Source organism: Biomphalaria glabrata, chromosome 5 (assembly GCF_947242115.1).
Source record: "Biomphalaria glabrata chromosome 5, xgBioGlab47.1, whole genome shotgun sequence".
NCBI lineage: Eukaryota > Metazoa > Mollusca > Gastropoda > Planorbidae > Biomphalaria > Biomphalaria glabrata.
The window spans coordinates 53,123,670-53,148,239 of record NC_074715.1 but is presented as its reverse complement, the minus strand read 5'-3'; the positions used below and the strand labels follow the sequence as shown (position 1 = coordinate 53,148,239).

Here is a 24,570-nt window from a genome sequence, read left to right as displayed (position 1 = left end):
AAATAAAAAAATATTGATGTTTATGGTCGGCCCTGCAAATAGCGGCGTATCTTACGCCGTTGGTTGACTTTCTCTCTCTCTCTCTCTCTATATATATATATATATATATATTTCTCTTCATGTCTCAACAGTTTGGAAAAAAAGACGTATGTCGGACTAGAGTTACCACGCGTAACTTTAGCGGCGAAACAAAAAATGGGGGAACAAGTAATTTTCGCCCATCAATAAATAGCAGGGCCGGTCGTAACTGTTGTGACCTAGAAATCATGGAAAGATCATCTTTTATTTCTGCAACTAGAATTATCCCACGTAACTCTAGCGGTGAAAAAAAAAAAGAGGGGAGGTAAGCACAAGTAATCTACTCTGTATTCATCCGTCACTAAATAGCAGGGCCGGACTCAACCATTGTGGGGCTCTATGCGAAACGGACTTGGCGGGGCCAAGTTTAGGTAGGGATACGGATAATAAGTGAAAATTAAGAGCTTGTATGAGAAAATAAATTCGTCTTTACATTTTATCCTTCTTTACTACGTACAGAATTACTTTACGAGCCTTCCGTGTAGCGACGACATACAGTATATCATAAAAATTCTGTTTCCTACATAGATCACGCTCAATAGCAAGAATTACCAAATGTATCAATCTATCTTCGAGAATTGTTGACCTCATGTAATTCTTCATTAGTTTAAGGCGCGAGAAGCTTCTTTCACTAGATTCCACAATTACGGGTATTGCATAATGTCGTTTTTTTTAATCGCGCGTAGGATTGGCGTTTTCTATATTGAATGACACCCCAAAATGACAATTTTGTCTAAATATTTCAGTAGATTTGTATTTGTTTTCTAAAGATTTTAATAATTTCCGTATATTTCCAGGACTTTTTCGTATATTTTGCAATTACAGATTTCCAGGAGTTTCTGGTAAATCGACAGCAGTCTGCGGGAAATCTATTATAAGTTATAAATTGGTTTAATTTAATAATTTATACACCTACAATTAGCGCGGGTCCTATGAAAGTGCGGGGCCCACTGCGGTCGCATAGTTTGCAGTGGCCTAAGGTTGACCCTGCAAAATAGCGGCGTATGCTACGCCGCCGGTCGACTAGTTTTTAATATTTTGCTTGTTTTTCACCAGCATCTTTATAAATCACGAATGCACGCTGTGAAGAAATTACAATTACTTGCACAATTCGTTAACATATATAATCTGATTACATTGATATGTGACTCACGGCTTCTAGAAAAATTTTAGAATTTTTTTGTTGAATCTTTTACAATTTTAACATAACTTTATTTTTCAAATGTAGTTTTGGTCATTATTAATGATTAAAGTTGAACTTAAAGTTTCAAATATTTTAGTAGCTTTTTTCCATCGCAAGACCTAACATACATTATGCAATGCAACAAGAGAAGTCTCAGAGAGGTCTAGAGTCTATATTTTATAATTATTTTAAAGGTATATTATAGTCTACTAATGTCTGTAAACCTTGTTATAAAAATGCTTCTGTTATTAGCCTAATCCTATTCCATGTAGAGAGTGTTACAACAATATGCCCAGCGAATTGGTTTGGATCGAGATGCCAGTACAAATGCCACTGCAGGGGAAATAATTGTACTAGTGAAGGATTATGTCCCTTGGGATGTCACGAGGAATGGTTCGGTCCCGAGTGCCAGTATAGTAAGTAGACTTCACATTCTAAAACATTAGCTTTGTCATCTTTATATATAAATTTAGTATTTTTTATAAAACATATCAATGCACTTTGTCTGTCTGTCTGTCTGTCAGGTATAAAGTTTGAACAATTTATTTTTTTCCTATTTCCCTTTTTCGGATCAAGTTCAAACTTTGCACAATTACTGATGAAACCTGAATAGACGTCAATCAATAATAATAATAATAAATAACTAATAGGCTAATTAAATTTTTTGTGATGAATTATTTAGTGTGATATCGTGTAAAGTAAAATGAATGCTACTTAATGAGAGATGTGGATGTATATATGGTTTTATTTCCCTTATTACGTTTTGACACGTTTTTTCTCCACTTCCCATTCACCGATCAATCAGAAATTTTGCACAATCATTTATTTTGATGGACAACACAACAATACAAAAAAAAAAAATTAACCGATTTGTTAATTAACTATCGGTAATTAAATATTTTGTTTGATTTCTCGAACAAGGGAAAAATTGTACTTGACTGAAGTGGTGGTATAAGTTAAACTATTCCCCTTTATAGGTTACCGCTCTAAATTGAATATATATATATATATATATATATATATATATATATATATATATATATATATATATATATATATATATATATATATATATATATATATATATATATATATATATCTTCTTATCTTATCTTATATAATACAGACGTTACTTCAAAAAAAAAAAAAAAAAAAGAAGACGATTACGTCCTACGCGTCATACATATTAACAATGACCTAAATTCTTCCAAGTCACTGGTTTTCCTGGCACGCTCAGGCAACCCATTCCATGCTCTAATAGCACTAGGGAAGAAGGAGCTTTTGTACAAATTTGTCTTAGCATATGGGACGAGGAATACATCTTTATCTTTGTGTCTTTCTGAGTATATTATTAAATTTTGTATTTGTATTTAAAGATTATGGTTCAGTGTTTTATGTATAATTGCTACTTTACTTTTGAGTCTTCTAAAGGTGTTACAAGGTGAATACAATATTCTCTACTCAAAAGTACCTTACTAGCAGATTGTTTAGCACGTCGGCCCGAGGAGGCATGAGCCTGACGTTCAAGTTCAAATCCTTCCTCCTTTTCTTTCTTTCTTTTTTTAATGCTTTTAAAAACCGATGACGGTAAAATCCACCCAGACATACCTTTCTTTCCCCAGCTTTACGAATTGGTCCAGACAATGAAAGTATCGTATTGTGGTATAGGCTTAATTAGATCCCTTTATTTTAGCTCGTTGTCAGAGTGAACACAACAATGAAATAGAAACAATAGATAAATATACAATCTTCCATGTCCATAGACTCTTCGCTAGCAGAGTGGTAACCGCGTTCGCTTGAGAAGCCTGAAAATGCTTTAGCCAAAAAGTTGGAGTTCTTGTCGATCCCCCCCCCCCCTTTTTTTTTCAAAAACATTTAAAATACATATCCTGTTCTTTCTCAGCCTTACCCTTTCGAACTGGTCAACTGACCATAACGTACTGAGAACGCTTAAAGCATGAAATATTGCATTACTGAAACAAATTGTAAAATTAGTTCAAATCCCACATATTTATTGCTGTTGATCTTGGTCTATTACGAATTACAAATGACAGAGAAGAATGGAGAAAGACGGTGGACAGATCTTGTGTGATGCCCCAATGTAAACAAAAAAAAATTGTAAAAAATATTTCTAATCGCACATATTTATTGCTGTTGATCTTGGTCTATTACGAATTACAAATGACAGAGAAGAATGGAGAAAGACGGTGGACAGATCTTGTGTGATGCCCCAATGTAAACAAAAAAAAATTGTAAAAAATATTTCTAATCGCACATATTTATTGCTGTTGATCTTGGTCTATTACGAATTACAAATGACAGAGAAGAATGGAGAAAGACGGTGGACAGATCTTGTGTGATGCCCCAATGTAAACAAAAAAAAATTGTAAAAAATATTTCTAGTCGCACATATTTATTGCTGTTGATCTTGGTCTACTAAGAATTACAAATGACAGAGAAGAATGGAGAAAGACGGTGGACAGATCTTGTGTGATGCCCCAATGTAAACAAAAAAAAATTGTAAAAAATATTTCTAATCGCACATATTTATTGTTGTTAATCTTGGTCTATTACGAATTACAAATGACAGAGAAGAATGGAGAAAGACGGTGGACAGATCTTGTGTGATGCCCCAATGTAAACAAAAAAAAAATTGTAAAAAATATTTCTAATCGCACATATTTATTGGTGTTGATCTTGGTCTATTACGAATTACAAATGACAGAGAAGAATGGAGAAAGACGGTGGACAGATCTTGTGTGATGCCCCAATGTAAACAAAAAAAATTGTAAAAAATATTTCCAATCGCACATATTTATTGCTGTTGATCTTGGTCTATTACAAATTTAATTAAACGCCTGAAACAAACTAATTGATACAATTACACGTAATATAATCTTTGCTTTTTTGCATTTTTATTCTGTTGAGTTGTGTGTGGCCTATCCGTCCGTCCCGTTCAGAGATTTTACGTATAACTAGCTTTTTTTATGTGAGAACAAGACAGCAGGAAGTTATAAGTAAAAGAGATACTCGAGGCCGCATAGGCTGCAGTGGCCTAAGGCCGGCCGTGACTCAAGTGCTCTATAAATTGGGTCATTTTACATCAAGTCAAAAGTCGGAGGAAATAGGATTTTCAAGTTAAAAAAAAAACAACAACAACTAGGGTTCCGGAGAGAGAGAGAGAGAGAGAAAGAGAGAGAGACAGAGAGACAGAGAGAGAAGAGAGACAAAGAGAGAGAGACAGACAGAGAGAGAGAGAGAAAGAGAGAGAGAGAGACAGAGAGAGAGACAGAGAGAGAGACAGAGAGAGAGAGAGAGACAAAGAGACAGACAGAGAGAGAGAGACAGAGACAGAGACACAGAGAGAGAGAGAGAGAGAAAGAATGTGGGCCGTTTCATTTTATTGTAACATATAATAATTCACATGCTAAAAAAGTAGGTTAGAAGGATCGTTAAAATGGGGACTTTTAACGAAATTTCAAACAAAGAATAGGAGCAGAAATCAAGGCCATAATAAACACTATCAAGTCTGGGAATAAATCAACAGACGTAGACAATGGGTACTGTTTGCATTCTATCTTAAGCATATTTTACCCATCAATGGGCCATCAATATATCGTGTCCACTTTCCTTTCATTCTATATTTCAAAACCATGGATCTTTTTTTTTATTATAATGTAATAACTGAAGGGAGGCAACCTCAACGAGGACAAAGATGTTCATTTACAGGGCATCACAAATACATGTAGAACAACATGTATTGATCACAACATCTTTATCTCAGGTCTCACTTGGGAGGAAATCGTTCTCTCCCTCCTGTAATGTCAACATCCTTCCTGTCTAGTCACAGATAGTGCGCACCTTCTTTCTGCACTATCTTGGATGGCGGTGTGCATGGCAAGGCTATAACAATAATATAATATAATATAATATAATATAATATAATATAATGTAATATATAATATATGAAAATTTCGCCAACTATAAAATTCTGCATTACCCCTACCTCGTAATTAATCTTTGACAGCCATGTCCATCACATTGACACCACCAGAGACTAATGCACTAGAGCAGTGATGCCCAAAATACGGCCCGCGGGCCGGATCTTGTTTTATCCGGCCCGCCGAAATGTCGGCACAAAGAGCAAAAAATCTGCAAGTCCCCCCCCCCCCCCCCAAAAAAAAGGTTAAAAAATGTCTCTCTACCTACGCTAGATCCATCAATGTTTATCCTATTGATTGGTACCCTGACCTTTAACATTTGTGCTTCTATGAAATGCGATTCTTAATGTAGAATCTACCAGAAAAAGTGATAGGACTTTTACTTTTTTGCGGAACATGATAATAAGCAAACAAATTTTATTTCTAAAGAAATTGTAGTTGTTTTTGTTTTTATATAACAACACGTTAACGGCATTATAAAACAAATTTGAAGGCATTCCTTAATTTGAGCCGTGGATAAAAATATTGTTAAACTACGTCTAGAGATTGGAGGATCGATGAGAATATTTACCAAAAAAAGAGACAAGAAAATGAGTCGTTGGTATTGCTAGCTGCATTGTTGCTCATATATTTAATGGAGGAATGAAGCCGATTTATCGATTCATGTCTTGTGCAAGTTTAAACTTCATTCAAAAATGAGTGTTGGACAATTAACTTGTAGAAACTTTTTACCAGAAAGATTTCAAAGTGAATAGATATAAGCTTCGTAAAAAAATACTTAAAAATTGAAAAAAAAAAAAAAAAAAAAAAGCAAAGCTTACGTGTAATTGTATCAATCAGTTTTGGGTCATTCATTTTTATTAAATTTTTACTAGATTTAGACCAGTGATGCCTGAAATACGGCCCGCGGGCCAGATCCGGCCCGCGAGGTGTTTCCATCCGGCTCGAAGAAATGTCGGCACAAATTGGAGAAAATCACCCTCCAAAAAGAAAAAGGTTGAAAAATGTATCTTTACCTTTGTTAGGGCTTCGATCTTTCTCTGACGGATTGGTACCATGACCTTTAACATTTGTGAATTTATAAAATGGGACCCTGAATGTGGAATCTACCAGGAGAAGTGAACGGATATTTACTTTTTGTAGAAAATGATAATAAACCAACATATTTGATTTGAAAAGAAAGTGTGGCTGTTTTAAAAACAAACAATAGGCCTATATAAAAGGATTATTAAAATAAAAATATGACGGTATTCTTGATTCGTTCAACTCCGCCTAGAGATTGATAGATGGGAATATTCACCAAAAAGTGACAAGAAAATGAGCCAGTGGTGAAGCTAGATACAATATTGCTCACATTTTAATTAGAGCAATGAAGCCTTTCTCTGACGCTTAAAAGAAGATTAACTTCAAATATCCCATTAAGTACTAGATCCACAGGTCTCTATTACAAAACAAATAATTTCAGGTCAATTTCATTTCGTTTTTGTACCTTTTCGTTCATGTCGGAAATTAAAATGGCCCGCAGGTCAAATTAGGTTGGGCATCACTGATCTAGACTAACAATAATAAATCTGTGTGATTAGAAACATTTTTACCAATTGTTTAAGTTTAGCGCTATTTCATGTTTTTAGCTTTCTTAGTACACTATGGATCTATCACTTATCTGGACTAGTTGGGAAGGGATTTGTGTGTGTGTGTGGGGGGGGGGGGAAGGGATATCTAGGTCAATTAACACTTCCAGATTTTGTAAGTGAATCGCAGTTCTTAACAATTTGGCTCTCCAAAGTAAACTGTGCTTTGGTCGTTTTTAAGTAGATTGAACCTTGGCCAACAGAATGACCACCCGAATTGACTATAAAATTTAGAGTCTGTATATTTTGAAGCACGCTCTGCTATTCAGATAATTGTGTACAACTAGAGTTCTTTTCTTTAATTTCAGTCAATGTGGCCGATGGGATATCTGAAGCAGATGATCAAGGCTGTAACAGAGTTGAAACAATCCACTCAAAACTGGAAGTACCTTTCCGTTTACAAACAAATTTCACCTGGATGAGGCTTCGATTCAAAGGTAAATAATTGTTGCTTTTATAACACATGTGAATATTATCCACTTGTCAGCTTCTTAAAATCTTGTAAATCTTTCGTTCAAGTATATTTCAATCATTTATGTAAGTTTTCTACAGAGCTGATATCAACTCACGCTGTCTGTCTGTGTCGCTGTCTGTCTGTGTCGCTGTCTATCTGTGTCGCTGTATGTCTGTGTCGCTGTCTATCTGTGTCGCTGTATGTCTGTGTTGCTGTCTGTCTGTCTCTCTGTCTGTCTATGTCGCTGTCTATCTGTGTCGCTGTCTATCTGTGTCGCTGTCTATCTGTGTCGCTGTATGTCTGTGTTGCTGTCTGTCTGTGTTGCTGTCTGTCTGTGTCGCTGTCTATCTGTGTCGCTGTCTGCCTGTGTCGCTGTCTGTCTGTGTCGCTGTCTGTCTGTGTCGCTGTCTCTCTGTCTGTCTGTGTCACTGTCTATCTGTCTCTCTGTCTGTCTGTGTCGATGTCTGTCTGTGTCGCTGTCTCTCTGTCTGTCTGTGTCACTGTCTCTCTGTCTGTCTGTGTCACTGTCTATCTGTCTCTCTGTCTGTCTGTGTCGATGTCTGTCTGTGTCTCTGTCTGTCTGTGTCGCTGTGTCTCTGTCTCTCTGTCTGTCTGTGTCGCTGTCTATCCGTCTCTCTGTCTGTCTGTGTCGCTGTCTACCTGTGTGGCTGTCTGTCTGTGTCGCTCTCTGTCTGTCTGTTTGACCAAAAGTTTGTCACGTTAATTCTCCAACACCCAATCTCGGATCTAGCTAAAATTATTCTTTTTTATCTGATAACTCAAGAATCAATGTAAAAAAGTAACTAATTAGCTAATTAACTATTGGTAAAAAAAAAAGTGTTTTTTTTTGGTATCTCAATCAAGGGAGAGAAATAGTAATTGACTGAAGCGGTGGTATAAGCTGAATTAGTCCCCTGTATATTATGCTGTCGTATCAGGCTTAGTTAACAATAACATGAACTAGAAACAATAGATAACTATAGACTCTTCCATGTTTTCGCTAGCAGAGTGGTTAGTGAGTTGGCCGGAGAAGGCTGTAGCCTTGAAGTTTGAATTCAGGTCGTTCCCCCTTTTTTTCATATTTTTTTTGATAAATGATTTTTTATTGTTAGTTTAGATCTATTACAAATTTAATTAAATGACTGGTCCAAACTAATTGACACAAGTACGCTTAATATAACAATAAGCTTTGATAATCTTTGGTTTAAGATTTCGTATTATATATTATGGCTTTTATATAGCGCTACTTTCATGCTTATAGCATGCTCAGAGCGCTTTGGTCCAATCTCATTTGTGGACCAGTGGTGGGGAGGGGGTATCTAAGAGAAGGTTTTTCAGCGCTGCCTTTAGGCGCTCAGTAAACACAACTCTGCCCGAGTCATAGGTAGTCAAGCCAAGCTAAGTTCAAGCGCACTTAGCCTCTCGACCACGCTTCCCATATTATGATGTGAGTTTTTGTGTTTTTTTTTTTAATTGTTGACAACTTGGTAACATTAATGTATGCCTATGTATTTGAAGTGGTGTTACGGTAAATGGGAAGCACTGAATGCATTTGGTTGCTCCTTTTTACAAAGCTTATATACACTCTCACTGTCTGTCTATGGTTAAAAAGTTTATACACGTTATTTCTCCCACATCCAATCTCGAATCAAGTTGAAACTTTGCAAATTATTCACTGGCAAAGACTGAATTTTAAAAATTAACCAATTAGTCAATCGATTACTAGTAATATTTTTTTTTATATCAACAAGGGAAATTAATCTTTCAGTATTAAAAAAAACGGCTAAATATGTAGGTTTCGTCCTCTTAGATAATTAAACACGTTACATCTCCCACACCCATTTTAGGATCAAATTGAAGCTTTAAACAATAATTTATTTCATCTAACACAACATGAGTCAATACACAAATTAACGAATTTTTTTTTTCGAATAAGGGAAAAAACTTTACTGAGTGATATTGTTGTGTGGAGTTCTTTCTCTTAGATAATTTTTTTTAAAAGTAATTTTACATTTTGCTTTTAAAAGTAATTTTGTTTTAATCTACCTTAAGCAGTAACGCTAAATTGGCATGGCTACCTAGCTATGTGAAGTGCGTTTTTTGGACGTTGGTACGGTAGACCAAAGTAAGAACCCCCGCCCTCGATCCGCCCCTGCAGTCCTTCAGGAAATTTAGGCTAGGAAGTAATAATCTTCACTTCCGAAGCATAATGATCAGATTATTGCTTAAATTAATCTTTTGTAGTTGTTTTTTAACAAATCTTTTTTTTGTGTGTTTTTTAACAAATCTTTTTTTGTTGTTTTTTAACAAATCTTTTTTTGTTGTTTTTCAACAAATCTTTTTTTTGTTGTTTTTTAACAAATCTTTTTTTTTTAGTTGTTTTTTAACAAATCTTTTTTTTAGTTGTTTTTTAACAAATCTTTTTTTTTGTTGTTTTTTTAAACAAATCTTTTTTTTTTAGTTGTTTTTTAACAAATCTTTTTTTTTGTTGTTTTTTTAAACAAATCTTTTTTTTTTAGTTGTTTTTTAACAAGTCTTTTTTTTGTTGTTGTTTTTTAACAAGTCTTTTTTTTGTTGTTTTTTCAACAAATCTTTTTTTTAGTTGTTTTTTAACAAATCTTTTTTTTTTAGTTGTTTTTTAACAAATCTTTTTTTTTTAGTTGTTTTTTAACAAGTCTTTTTTTTGTTGTTTTTTCAACAAATCTTTTTTTTAGTTGTTTTTTAACAAATCTTTTTTTTTTAGTTGTTTTTTAACAAATCTTTTTTTTTTAGTTGTTTTTTAACAAGTCTTTTTTTTGTTGTTTTTTAACAAATCTTTTTTTTTTAGTTGTTTTTTAACAAATCTTTTTTGTTGTTTTTAAACAAATCTTTTTTTTGTTGTTTTCACAGAGAATATAAAGACAGTCAACTTCAAGCTGTTAACAACGAATGATATTTGGACACCTTGTAGCAGTTCTGACATCCTCCAAATAGATGACGTAACTTTGGACATTTTCTGTCAGGACACAACTAATAGATCTATTTCCAAAAGTGTTTTTATCGAAGTCACCGCGGCTGTCACCTTGTGTTCAATATATGTCAGTGGAGGTACGCTCCGGAGAAATGTGTAAAATAAGTATTGGATAGAGAACGTTTATTCCATCCATCCATCCGTCTATCCAAACATCCATCCATCATCGAGGATAGTTTATCTTATCTTATATAATACAGACGTTACTTAAAAAAAAAGAAGATGATTCCTTCATACGCGTCATGCATGTTAAGCAATGACTTAAATTCTGCCAAGTCACTGGTTTTCCTGGCTAGCTCAGGCAACCCATTCCATGCTCTAATAGCGCTAGGGAAGAAGAAGTGTTTGTACAAATTTGTCCTGGCATATGGGACGAGGAATGTGCCTTTATCGTGTGTCTTTCTGAGTATTTTATTAGATTTGTTTTTGTAGTTGAAGATTATGGTTCAGTGTTTTATGTATAATTACTTAAGAAGTAGAATCACATAGATCTAAGTAGCTAAATGCAAGACGCGTAGGACGTAATCATCTTCTCACCTGAAGTAACGTCTGTATTATATAAGATAAGAAGATAAGCTCATAGCCTATAACATATTAACGACTTGTTCAGAGATCAATATTGTAACAGAAAATAGTTTAAGTTATGGTTAGTGATAATGGGGGTTCACATAAGACTACCTCCCGTCTCACAGTCACCCACCCTTATCCTATCAACAAACATCTTTCTCTCATCTAGACATTGACGCATACGCCCTCTCGTCACTCCAGTCTCCACGATTGTCTTGTGACTACCGTACATTGTCTTGTGATTATAGTAAATTTGTCTTGTGACTACCGTACATTGTCTTGTGATTAAAGTGTATTGTCTTGCGACTACCGTACATTGTCTTGTGATTAAAGTACATTGTCTTGTGATTAAAGTACATTGTCTTGTGATTAAAGTACATTGTCTTGTGATTAAAGTACATTGTCTTGTGACTACCGTACATTGTCTTGTAATAAAAGTACATTGTCTTGTGACTACCGTACATTGTCTTGTGACTACCGTACATTGTCTTGTAACTACCGTACATTGTCTTGTAATTAAAGTACATTTTCTTGTGACTACCGTACATTGTCTTGTGATTTAAGTACATTGTCTTGTGACTACCGTACATTGTCTTGTAATTAAAGTACATTGTCTTGTGACTACCGTATATTGTCTTGTGATTAAAGTAAATTTATCTTGTGACTACCGTACATTGTCTTGTGATTAAAGTGTATTGTCTTGCGACTACCGTACATTGTCTTGTGATTACAGTACATTGTCTTGTGATTCAAGTACATTGTCTTGTGATTAAAGTACATTGTCTTGTGATTCAAGTACATTGTCTTGTGATTAAAGCAATTGTCTTGTGACTACCGTACATTGTCTTGTAATTAAAGTACATTGTCTTGTGACTACCGTACATTGTCTTGTGACTACCGTACATTGTCTTGTGACTACCGTACATTGTCTTGTGACTACCGTACATTGTCGTGTAATTAAAGTACATTGTCTTGTGACTACGTACATTGTCTTGTAATTAAAGTACATTGTCTTGTGATTAAAGTACATTTTCTTGTGACTACCGTACATTGTCTTGTGATTTAAGTACATTGTCTTGTGACTACCGTACATTGTCTTGTAATTAAAGTACATTGTCTTGTGACTACAGTACATTGTCTTGTGACTACCGTACATTGTCTTGTGACTACCGCACATTGTCTTGTGACTACCGTACATTGTCTTATAATTAAAGTACGTTGTCTTGTGACTACCGTACATTGTCTTGTAATTAAAGTACATTGTCTTGTGACTATCGTACATTGTCTTGTAATTAAAGTACATTGTCTTGTGACTACGTACATTGTCTTGTAATTAAAGTACATTGTCTTGTGATTAAAGTACATTTTCTTGTGACTACCGTACATTGTCTTGTGATTTAAGTACATTGTCTTGTGACTACCGTACATTGTCTTGTAATTAAAGTACATTGTCTTGTGACTACCGTACATTGTCTTGTGACTACCGTACATTGTCTTGTGACTACCGCACATTGTCTTGTGACTACCGTACATTGTCTTATAATTAAAGTACATTGTCTTGTGACTACCGTACATTGTCTTGTAATTAAAGTACATTGTCTTGTGACTACCGTACATTGTCTTGTAATTAAAGTACATTGTCTTGTGACTACCGTACATTGTCTTGTAATTAAAGTACATTGTCTTGTGACAACCGTACATTGTCTTGTGACTACCGTACATTGTCTTGTAATTAAAGTACATTGTCCTGTGACTACCGTACATTGTCTTGTGACTACCGTACATTGTCTTGTAATTAAAGTACATTGTCCTGTGACTACCGTACATTGTCTTGTGACTACCGTACATTGTCTTGTAATTAAAGTACATTGTCTTGTAATTAAAGTACATTGTCTTGTGACTACCGTACATTGTCTTGTAATTAAAGTACATTGTCTTGTGACTACCGTACATTGTCTTGTGACTACCGTACATTGTCTTGTAATTAAAGTACATTGTCTTGTGATTAAAGTACATTGTCTTGTGACTACCGTACATTGTCTTGTAATTAAAGTACATTGTCTTGTGATTAAAGTACATTGTCTTGTAATTAAAGTACATTGTCTTGTGATTAAAGTACATTGTCTTGTGACTACCGTACATTGTCTTGTAATTAAAGTACATTGTCTTGTGATTAAAGTACATTGTCTTGTGACTACCGTACATTGTCTTGTAATTAAAGTACATTGCCTTGTAAAGAAAGTACGTTGTCTTGTGACTACGGTACATTGTCTTGTGATTACCGAAATAATAAATTATATATATATATATATATATATATATATATATATATATATATATATATATATATATATACATTATCATTAAATTTGGTATTGAGTAGATCCTTTTGATTTTACATTGCTTTTAACTAAGATTTAATGAAACTCTGTGATCCTGTGTTCTTTCTTTCCGTATTTACAATGTTCTGTGTGTTCTCGTGTTTCAGGTCGTAACGTCGCTCTGAAAGCTTCAACGGAACAATCATTGATTTTTTCCAATGAAACATACGACGAGTCTTTTGCAAGATCAGAGAACTCTGTTGACGGAAACACGTCACTGGAGTTCAAGGACAAAAGTTGTAGCCGAACCAAAGAGTCTAAACGAGCTAGATATGAAATTACGTTTGAAGAACTTCACACAATTCATGCATACAGGCTTTATGCTAGTTTCTGTAAGTTTTTAACTGCTTAACGGATAAAAGGGGACGCGGTGGCCGAGTGGTTAAGTGCTCGGCTTCCGAACCTGAGGTCCTGGGTTCGAATCTCAGTGAAGACTGGTATTTGAAAATTCGGGATTTTTAGGGCGCCTCTGAGTCCACCCAAATCTAATGGGTACCTGACTTTAGTTGGAGAAAGTAAAGGCGCTTGGTCGTTGTCCTGGCCATATGACACCCTGCTCGTTAACCGTTGGCAGGCCCGTCCATTCTTTTATGTTGTCCTCCCATCGCCTTCTCTTTCTTCTTCTTTTTCCTGGTACTGTTCCCTGAAGGAGGGTCTTTGCTTACATTAACAATACATAAATATTCACTAAAGCAGATATGTAAAGCTTTATAGAAACAAGGTTACAAAAACAATTTGTGTGGTAACACAAATTCAAAATCGGAGCCGGAAAATAAGTAAAAAGGCAGGTTTGAACCAAGAATATCAGAAACTATCAACTATAAACAACCCCAACCCTGATTCCGTCATTACAAAAAAGAAAAGACGTGCTCATGTTGAAATTGTTGCCGTTGCTGTTGTATTGTAGTCCTACTAACAACTTGATACCACAGGATACAGGGATTTACTATTCTTTTATTGTTACATTGCTAATATTAATATGTTTATCAATGAACTTATTGTATATAGTTCAATGGGAACCTGGCCTAACTGATGTTATTGAATGATTATCTAATTGAATTAAATGTTTTGTAAAGGTCCAATCTCTCAATCAAGGTCCCTTTGGTTAAATGTCTAAGTATGAGGAAAGGTGGCTGAGTGGTAAAAATCATGGATCCGAACCGCAGAGCCCTTGGTTCGAATCCTGGTGAAAACTTGTATCTTTAGGGCGCCTCTAATGGGTACCTGACAAACAAAATTTAATAAAATACTCTGAAAGACACAAAGATAAAGGCACATTCCTCGTCCCATATGCTAGGACAAATTTGTACAAATACTCCTTCTTCCCTAGTGCTATTAGAGCATGGAATGGGTTGCCTGAGCTAGCCAGGAAAACCAGTGACTTGGCAGAATTTAAGTCATTGGTTAATATGGATGACTAAATGCATGACGCGTAGGACGTAATCATCTTCTTTTTTGAAGTAACGTCTGTATTATATACGATAAGATAAGATTAGCTGGGGAAAGTAAAAAGTAAAGGCGGTTGGTCGTTGTGATGGCCCACATGACACCCGCGTTAACTGTGGGCCACAGAAACAGATGACATTTACATCATCTGGCTTTAGACCGCATGGATCTAAAATAGCATGATATTGGATTTTCAAGATCTTGTCGAGTTTTTAACATTAAAGTGGGACGGACGGACAAACACAAAATTAATAGCGGTTATTTCCCTTTAAAAACCGAAGAGGGGAAAAAAAATAACAACCCAAAAAAAAGTTGTTTCTTTTCTTTGTTTTTAAGCTGACTAAAGTGTGTTAGTCCAAACATTTAATGTTGAGTTCACAAAATAACGAAAGAGAGACTGTTAAGTATTAACAGAACTAAACCAGAAATTACTAATAAAAAAAATAACAAATAAATTACTTAGAAAGACACAAGGGTAGAGGCACATTTCTTATTCCATATGCTAGAAAAATTCGTATAAGTGCTCCTTTTTTCCTAGTGCCATTACAGAATGGAATGGGTGGCCTAAATCAGCAAGGAAAACCAACGACTTAGCAGAGTTTAAGTCATGAATTAACAAGCATGACTAGATTGACACAAGAAATGAGTCGGACGTAATTATCTTCTTTTTGAAGAAAAGTCTGTAATATATAAGATAAGATAACAGGACTGAATGTTGACGCAACATCATTATTTGCACAGCAAATGTACAGTGTTATTCTTTATAGCAAATGTACTGTGGTATTCTTTATAGCAAATGTACTGTGGTATTCTTTATAGCAAATGTACTGTGGTATTCTTTATAGCAAATGTACAGTGGTATTCTTTATAGCAAATGTACAGTATTATTCTTTATAGCAAATGTACAGTGGTATTCTTTATAGCAAATGTACAGTGGTATTCTTTATAGCAAATGTACAGTGGTATTCTTTATAGCAAATGTACTGTGGTATTCTTTATAGCAAAAGTACTGTGGTATTCTTTATAGCAAATGTACAGTGTTATTCTTTATAGCAAATGTACAGTGTTATTCTTTATAGCAAATGTACAGTGTTATTCTTTATAGCAAATGTACAGTGTTATTCTTTATTTTGCTTTATCAACTCGTCACATTTTCTCCCACACCAGCTACAACATATAGATTGCACCTGAAAGATGCTAAAGGTGAAATGTTTCCTGATAACCACGAGATGATATTGACAGGTACTTCAAACTATACAGCATTTGTCCCCAAAGAACCTGCTAAAAGTGTTTTTCTTCGAAATAACAAATTTATTTTTATCTGTGAAATTGAGATCTTTGGCGGTAAGTAAACTGAATACCGTTTCTTATATTAGATGTACGTAGTTTTTTAGAAGATTTATTTGATCTATTGTTATTATAGCAAACACATTATGTTGGCAGTAAGAGTAAAACACATACACATGATGAAAGGTAAAGCGCTTGACTTCGAATCCTGGTGAAGACTGGGATTTTTAATTTCGGGATCTTTGAGCGCCTCTGAGTCCACCCAGCTCTTTTGGGTACCTGACATTAGTTGGGAAAAAGTAAAGGCAGTTGGTCGTTGTGCTAACCACATGACACCCTGGTTAACTGTAGGCCAATGAAACAGTTGACCGTTACATCATCTGCCCTGTAGATCACAAGGTCTGAAAGGAGAATGTTACTTTTCACTTTACTAGCTACTCCGAAGAGGAATTTATGAGCTTTTGACTTTGCTGTCATCTTTGAAAAGATCTTTTCCCTAAGCAACTTCTCATGGGACTTTTTAAAGAGGCTAATTATTGATGTACAGCTGCATTCGCAGGGTGGTCATTCGTAATCACCAGACACCTCAGCATTTTTTACTCTCCTTTGAATGTACCATCCGCCATCCAGGCCCTTACTTTATGCTTGCACGTCTTGCTCCTTCAAGGAGTGTGATATTGACGTTCACGGCTGGGAAGCTTTGTAACATTTCCTTCATCTTGTCAAAAACTTTTTTTTTAAAGTCAACTTCTGATGACATCATCGTCTTTCGAAATCTCAATTGCCACTTAGTTAATTTTTAATTCTGCGGAATTTACATTAATGGCAAATGAAATTTTTGTAATTATTTATTCCTGAAGAATGTCTTCATTTGATAAACAGTGATTATTGGTTGGCATCTTGTATTACCATGCTAGATATAGTAGCTACTACTTCATTAATTTCTATAAAATAGATTTTATTAAAATATTTTTTAAAATCAAAGCAGTGTTCATGCAGCTGGTATGCAGCTGAAAGTAAGCTTTCTCCTCTATTTGTGATACGAAGTATGATGCTATGATTCGGACATTTTGATAGACTTTAATTTTTTAAAATATTAAAATATGTTTAGCCGAGATTTAAAATAAAATCTACATAAATATATCTATTAATTGTGAATAACATGTTCCAATATTTAGCCATTAGTTGCTAGTTATTGCAAATTACATTTTTCCCTTGGGTGCCACTCCCCCCCCCCAAACGGGTGTCACCTAGTGCGGACCACACCCCCTCGTCACGCCACTGATAGGGGTATATGTCTTTCTCAAGGGATTTCTCCTTAGAAAAGATATTATGTCTGCTACCACTCCAGAAGTCACATTGAGAATCTGGAATGACTCTATCACTTAATTGCGGCCTGGATAATGTCTCTAGCAAAATTTAGAAAACAATACTGAGGGGAGGGACAGATCTACAATTGTTAAAACCATTGTGTTCTTTTTGTTCTTAAATATTGTAACTCTATATTGAGTCGCGAATGCCCTATGGCAGCGGTTCTCAACCTTTTATGCTCGGCGACCCCTTTTTACAATCCCCCACTCTGCCGCGACCCCCCCCCCCCTCGCATACACACACAGCAATTAGACAAAAACAATCCATGTTTTCAATGGACTTTGGCGACCCCCTGGCAAATCGTCAATCGACTTCCAATGGGGTCGCGATCCACAGGTTGAGAACCCCTGCCCTATGGGACATGGCACGATTCTCAGCAGCGGCTGCCGTTATACTTCCAGACAGAATAGATGGATTCTAAGAGCAGGAATATTTGGTTGGCCTCAATGACTCGTAGACAAGCCACATTAACGTTTAATCTGTTGATTTGATTTAATCACACCGTGTTACAGTCGGGCAGATGAATAATGTTTCTTTATTTGCCCCCAGATGTCCTCTGTCACGGGAGCAAATATGGTCGTGAATGTGAAAAAGACTGCTTTTGTTTCAACCAATCAGAAAAGTGTAAAGTCAGTACAGGAGGCTGTGTGTCAGGTTGTCCTGTTGGCTACTCTGGGGAAGATTGCAAGTCGGGTAAGTTTTTCTATGTTTAGATGTGTATCAAGTAGGCTAGATCTCATGATTATCTAGCTCTAGATCTAGAGTAGTTTATTTAATCCGGACATAACATGAATTCGGACTCTCGCTGTTTTTGTGGTCATTAAATCTTTATTTTGATATTTAATATGAAACTAGCGCGCCGTATAATGTGCTTGTCCATTTTCCAATGATTTTGGCCCAATTTCCTTCCATTTAGTTGTCTTTTTATATAAGAAAAAATAATTTTTAATGTATAAGTCAGGTTGTTGTTTTTTCATATGTTACAGGATGACTTATACCTCTTCCTAGGGTTAAGGCTATATTTTTTGGTTGCTAAGTCTATGCTAATGAGCCCGGCAATATATATTTTTTTTTTGGAGCTGATTTATTTGATTCATAAGCCAATTTAAGTTGTTTGATTCCATACAAAAAAAAATTAATAGAAGGATGTTTGAATTAAATTACGATTTTCTTACCAAAATTTATTTGAAACAGCCAGTTTTGGACATCAATTTTAATAATTACCAACGACTCACATTCTTGTCTCTTTCTGGTAAATATTAACATTAGTCTTGCAATCTCTAGACGTAATCCTTTTTTTTTTATTCAATGACGTCAAATTTGTTATATAATCGCGTTTCTTTAAAAAAATAAAAGTAACAACAGCTACACTTTATTTGCAACTGAACTTATTATCATATTCTGCCAAAAAAAAAGTTTTGTTTTTTGTTTTTTTGTTTTTATGATAAATTCTACATTAAGAGTCTCATAAACGCACAAATGTTAGTCATGGTACCAATCATCGGAGAAAAATTGAGGGCCCTAACGTAGGTAAAGAGACATTTTGAAACCTTTTCTTTGGGGGGGGGGGGGGGGGGGTAGCGGATTTTATATACTTTGTGCCGACATTTCGGCGGGCCGGATGGAACCACGTCGCGGTCCGGATTTGGCCCGCGGGCCGTATTTTGGGCATCACTGATCTAGACCTACTAGATAGATATAGATTTATTTAGAGAGAATATAGAGGATTCAGCTATTTAGGCAAGAATGGCTATCCTAACCTGTAGGCCTCCTATAATCACTACCAAAGATCATCTGTATAAGAAATTTATTAAATGAATAAACTGTTTATGCAAACTGTGTATATGGATGTAAGATCGATAGCCAGCAAAATCGAAGTAAAAAAAAAAAGCTTGCCAGTCCGGCTGATTGCCGGCTCGGTATCGGACTTTTTTTTCACATTCAATAACGTTTCGATCTGAATCTTAATTAGTTAATAAGTCGAATTCAAAGAAAGACAGGAAGTTACAATTCTTATGTTACGGCGCATGCGTTTTTTTCCGAACTTTCGTTTTTGATCAAAATCGTAAACAAAGTTAGAAACAAATCCGTATGTCCCCGGCCTGAGACGCCTTATTTAGATCTAGTAAATATAGAGTCTAGATCTAATTCTGATAAGTTTGATCTGCCGGCATAAAAATTAAAACCAGACCTAGAGGCTAGATCTAGTCTAGAGATCTAGATCTATTTCTACATTTTAAAATGATTTTAGATCTAGAATCTCTAGAAGTTGAACGTATTTAATTTACCCGTACCGTATCATCGCCGTGCGTATTTCATTTGTACAAAAGTAACAAACTCCTTCTTCCCTAGTCAGCCTAGTCACGCCTAGTGCTATTAGAGCATGGAATGGGTTGCCTGAGCTAGCCAGTAAAACCAGTGACTTGGCAGAATTTAAGTCATTGGTTAATATGCATGATGCGTAGGACGCAATCATCTTTTTTGAAGTAAAGTCTGTATTATATAATAAGATAATTAGACATCAGTCATTAGACTGTGAGTGTATGAGTTTACTGTGAGTAGGCTATGACATGAGTATGAGTATTCTATGCCAGTAATGCTGTATCAGTGTATGGTATTAACTATGAATAATGATAGATCTAGCCTAGCCCTAGCTGCTAGCTATAATCATGAGTATAATCCTATATAGTCTAGTCACTACTCTCTAGAGTCTAGATCATCTCAGACGTCTCAGTATTTCATTTATATTTTTTGCTTTCGTATTTATGCATAATTTGAAAACATCTTAATGATTTCATGTGAGGGGCTATTCCTGGGGATCTTAAAATTTAGTAAATGTTAATAAAGAATTAAAATCTGAGTTTATTGATGCCTAAATATAGAGATTGTCTGTGATGTCTGGAATCAAATAATGTGGGTCAAATTTGTCTGAATTAAATGAAAACACATGGCCTCTTTGACCTTAAATATAATAAAAAATCTAGTTAGGGGTACAAATATAAGTAGTCATCCTTATTCTCCTTTAACTAAAGAAGATTTTGATACTTCATTTTCTTTTCTATGTCAAACCATTGTCAAATAATGCATTGTCAAAGTCAAACTGTGAAATTTTGGCCTATAGGTGTGTCTGAATAGCATAATAAACTACTCTATATAGATCTAGATATCTAGAGTTAAATAATACAATAATTAGGTAGTGGCCTATTAATGTAGGACTATGTTTCTATTTTGAAACGTTGAAATAAAAAAGGTTCTAATCTATACCTAGAGATATAGAGTCTAGATCTAGTAATTTTTCCCCTTCCAAAAAAAAAGATCTACTTTCTGATATTCTGATGAGTCAGTAGATCTATTTACTAGTCACGAACCACCCAATGCACTTCCATACTTTTCAAAAGAAATATTTCTATTCATAAATATTATAATAAATATTCATACTGGCTGCTAGCTGAATCCTATACTCTAATTTGAGCAATAACAATTATTGTTAAGTATGTGTTTAAGTACTATATATCAATATAGAATGTAGAGGTCTAGATCTATATCAATAAATTTTCTTTCAAAAACTGCTGTAACAATTTTCTTGAAGATTTCTAAGTCTATGCAAATATCTTTAAGAAAACAATTATTGTCTTTTTGACCACATTGGGAAACTTGTGGTTTCATTATCATAAAATTAATTTTTGCCATATTGTTTTCTTTCATGGTTTTTATAGGCGGCTCTTGTACATAATTGAGTTTTAAATGAATCTATAGATAATAATAATAATAATAATTTTATTTATAAAGCGCTGTTAACAAACAAAATGTAGGCTCAAGGCGCTGTAATAACATTACAAACACAAACACGACAATGGAAATCAAAAACTAATCTAAAAAAGTTTTAAACAAGTAGGTCTTAATGTTCTTCTTAAAAGTGGTATAGCATGTTGTCTGTCTGAGATCAATGGGGAGTGAGTTCCAAACCTTTGGTCCGTGCACTGAAAAAGCCCGCAGACCGTAGCTTTTGAGGGAGAAACGTGGCACCACTAAAAGAGTCCATTGAGCGTAGGGCTCTCTGGGGGACATATGGAATAATCAGTTCGCTAAGGTACAGGGGCATCTCATTGTTATATATACACTGATGACAAAGTGTTAGGTAGATCATATGAGCTCAGAAAAGTATCAACATCCTTAACAAATTATTCAATTGAACGAGGCTCAGTCACTTGGTATTGTCTACTAAATGAATATCTAATTAGGAAATTAAAATTTCTGTTAATAACTTCTCCATAGATTGCCCTGCAGGGACATTTGGAAAGAAATGTTCAAGAAAATGTAATGAACACTGTGGCCAAGATGGCAGCTGTGAAAGAATCAATGGAACCTGTCTGCACAATTGTCAAGCTGGTTACTTGGGAAATTTTTGCAACCTAAGTTAGTTGGCTACATTGTCAATGCTTGTTAGGTTTAGATGTTGTATTACATTTAAAAAAAAAAAATTAAATCTAGACCAAAACTAATTAACCCATTTCTATTATTAGGCCTATTACATTCCCATTATTTATCTTTAGTTTAATGAAAAAAAGTTAAATAAGAATTCTGAAAAGTCCTCCTCCCCCCCCCCCCCCCCCCCCCCCAAAAAAAACAACAAAAAAACAAAAAACAAATGCAAGAAAATCGATAGAAATCTTGTTTTCTAGGTCTTATCTAAAGTCAGTCTTTTAAATACATGATGGCTTCACTCTAGAACCACTCAGCCACATCGCCCCCAATATTAGATATAGATTGAGATATAAACGAGTATTCACCTCTGGCTGCCTGGTGGTGTAATATGCACTTTGAACTGGGCTCAAAATCACTTCTGCCTTCCTTGCCTTCATGTGGAAAGTTTGGACTAATAATCTTCAATTTTGAAGGAACATCTAAAATGTAAAACAAACACCCTATTTTAGAAATATACTCATTAACTAGAAATAATGTCTATTCTTTGTAAAAGTTAATGCTGATGGTTCTTGAAATAAGTTAACCTCCTTATGACCACCTGTTACAGAGTAAAAAAGTTATTTTTTGTGTCTTTCTCAGTACTTTATAGGGTTATGGTTATGTGAAAGTTATAATTTTATGTTTGTATTTTTTTATTATTGCTACTTAATTTTTAGTCTTTGTTCTAGAGTGTCTCTTTAAGTTTAGTGATTTTACTATTAAAGCTCTTCTCTGGTGTTGAATGTTAGTATTTATTCATTTTAAACCTCACAACTCTTATTTTGCGTCAGCTCAAGTTTGGTCTTTTGTGTAAATTACATTTCAGCTTGTCCATCTGGTCAGTATGGTCAGCAGTGCCAACACACTTGTAGCCCTAATTGTAAAGCCTATAACCAATGTGATTTTGTCAGTGGGTCTTGTCATGGAGGATGCATTCATGGATACAAGGGACATAATTGTAGTGAGAGTAAGTTATAATTAAAAACCTATTTAAACTTGTGTTAACTCTCTAATCAGTAAAATAACTATTCTTTGATGTAGCTAGTCTAGATAAATTCTATACATTTTTAAATTTTTTTTTTTTTTGATATGGTGACTAGTTCGTAAATTAAGTAATGAAATCTAGATCTAATTAATCTAGAACACAGACAATTAAGTAATGAAATCTAGATCTAATTAATCTAGAACACAGACAATTAAGTAATGAAATCTAGATCTAATTAATCTAGAACACAGACAATTAAGTAATGAAATCTAGATCTAATTAATCTAGAACACAGACAAATTAAGCACAGGTAAGTATCCATCATTCTCTGATCTGTGACTCGGAAGTCTTCTCATGTCCTGGTTTTCGGATATGTATAAATCTACATTCTTGCAATCAGCATTGCAAGGCTGTTAATGCCTGAACAGGTAATGGTTTTAAGCGTATACCTATAAAATGCATCTCAAACAGCCTCTGACAACTTGTTCAACTCCTGGCCTTCACATGTGGTTCAAATATTGAGCCCGGCAGATCTGTTACCACTGACAAGAAAAGGCACAAAGGCGATACCGATAGCAAAGACAAACAGACACAAAAACTCTTTTGTCCACCTGGCAATCAAATTATTAAATAAAATTAAACTATCTGATATAAACTTTGTCACATTTAAATTATGAGCGAGTCTGATGTGAATGTATGTTTTGGTTTTCTGTGGTTATATTGTTTTGTTTGGTGCAATGCACAAATTGTAAGACAATATTCCTTATGGATAATAAAGATTATTTTTATTATTATAAACTGGCGCCGAAACCAGTAAGCTTTGGACAGGAAGGGTTTATCTGCCTTGGTTGGCTACCCATCTTTAGCCTCTGCCAAACACGGAAAGTGGCTGTCACCAGATACAAGCTCAAATGTTCAATTTACATAGAGTGCCAGGTGTCACTTTTGCTATCACCTCCTTAAGCTGGGCATCTTCCAGTCAGTAAGGTGTTGTCCTGTCATTCCTATTGTCCTTATTGGGTACATGAGGATATGTCAAAATCTGGAAAGCAGGCACGAAGCCAATGTACCAGTTAATATGAAGATAAAATAAAAAACTCTACTCTTAAACTGTACACATGGAATGTGTGGACCTTATAAACCGACGTCAATGATAACTTACTGGACCAAAGAGATGCTAGAAAATTTGCATTATCAAATTATGACCTTTGACTGAAGGAGGCCAACAATATAAATTTACATTCTTGCAATGACCTTTAGAAAGATAATAATAGTAATAATAGAAATATACCACAAATTTCAGAAATGTTAACTTGCTCTTACTCAAAAAATGTGTAACATTTTTATCTTTAGCTTTTAAAAGCATGTCCGTCATTAAACAAAAAGCTCAATCCAACTATATTTTTTTAGGCTGGATTATAAGTTTTGTTTTGTTAAATAATGAATGATCTAAAACAATGAAATTAGTGACTCTAGTGCTTTATAAATGTTTGAACAATCATACAAATTTCACGAGTGTCCATCTGGTCAGTATGGTCAGAAATGCCAATACAGGTGTAGCGGTACTTGTGGAGGAAGTAAAAACTGTAATCACATCGACGGAACTTGTCTTGAAGGATGTGAGAATGGGTATGAGGGACATAACTGTACTGAAAGTAAGCTGAAATCCAGTTAGAAAAGGCCATAACTCGTTGATACAAAATTTCAAATAGTAACAGTATTCTTTACAAAGCTTTAGATCTTTGATTACATCTATTCCTCTTCAGAGTGTC

At 34.8% G+C, this 24,570-nt stretch overlaps 2 protein-coding genes across 7 annotated transcripts in view; both read left to right on the top strand.

Moving 5' to 3' along the window:
• Positions 1–1,397: 1,397 nt before the first annotated feature.
• On the top strand, positions 1,398–13,597 carry LOC106063878 (uncharacterized). Its single transcript, XM_056029694.1, has 5 exons — positions 1,398–1,422; positions 1,534–1,677; positions 7,142–7,270; positions 10,177–10,374; positions 13,353–13,597. The coding sequence occupies exons 1-5, from the start codon at positions 1,398–1,400 to the stop codon at positions 13,595–13,597; spliced, it is 741 nt and encodes a 246-aa protein (XP_055885669.1).
• Positions 13,598–15,864: 2,267 nt separating this feature from the next.
• The window catches only part of LOC106078504 (multiple epidermal growth factor-like domains protein 6), a 41,561-nt gene continuing 32,855 nt past the window's right edge, over positions 15,865–24,570 (top strand). For all 6 annotated transcript variants that reach the window (XM_056030464.1, XM_056030463.1, XM_056030465.1 and 3 more), the window contains exon 1: positions 15,865–16,035. In XM_056030464.1, the coding sequence (XP_055886439.1) occupies positions 15,900–16,035 (136 nt within the window). In that variant the 5' untranslated portion in view covers positions 15,865–15,899. The remainder of the gene's footprint in view (positions 16,036–24,570) is intronic.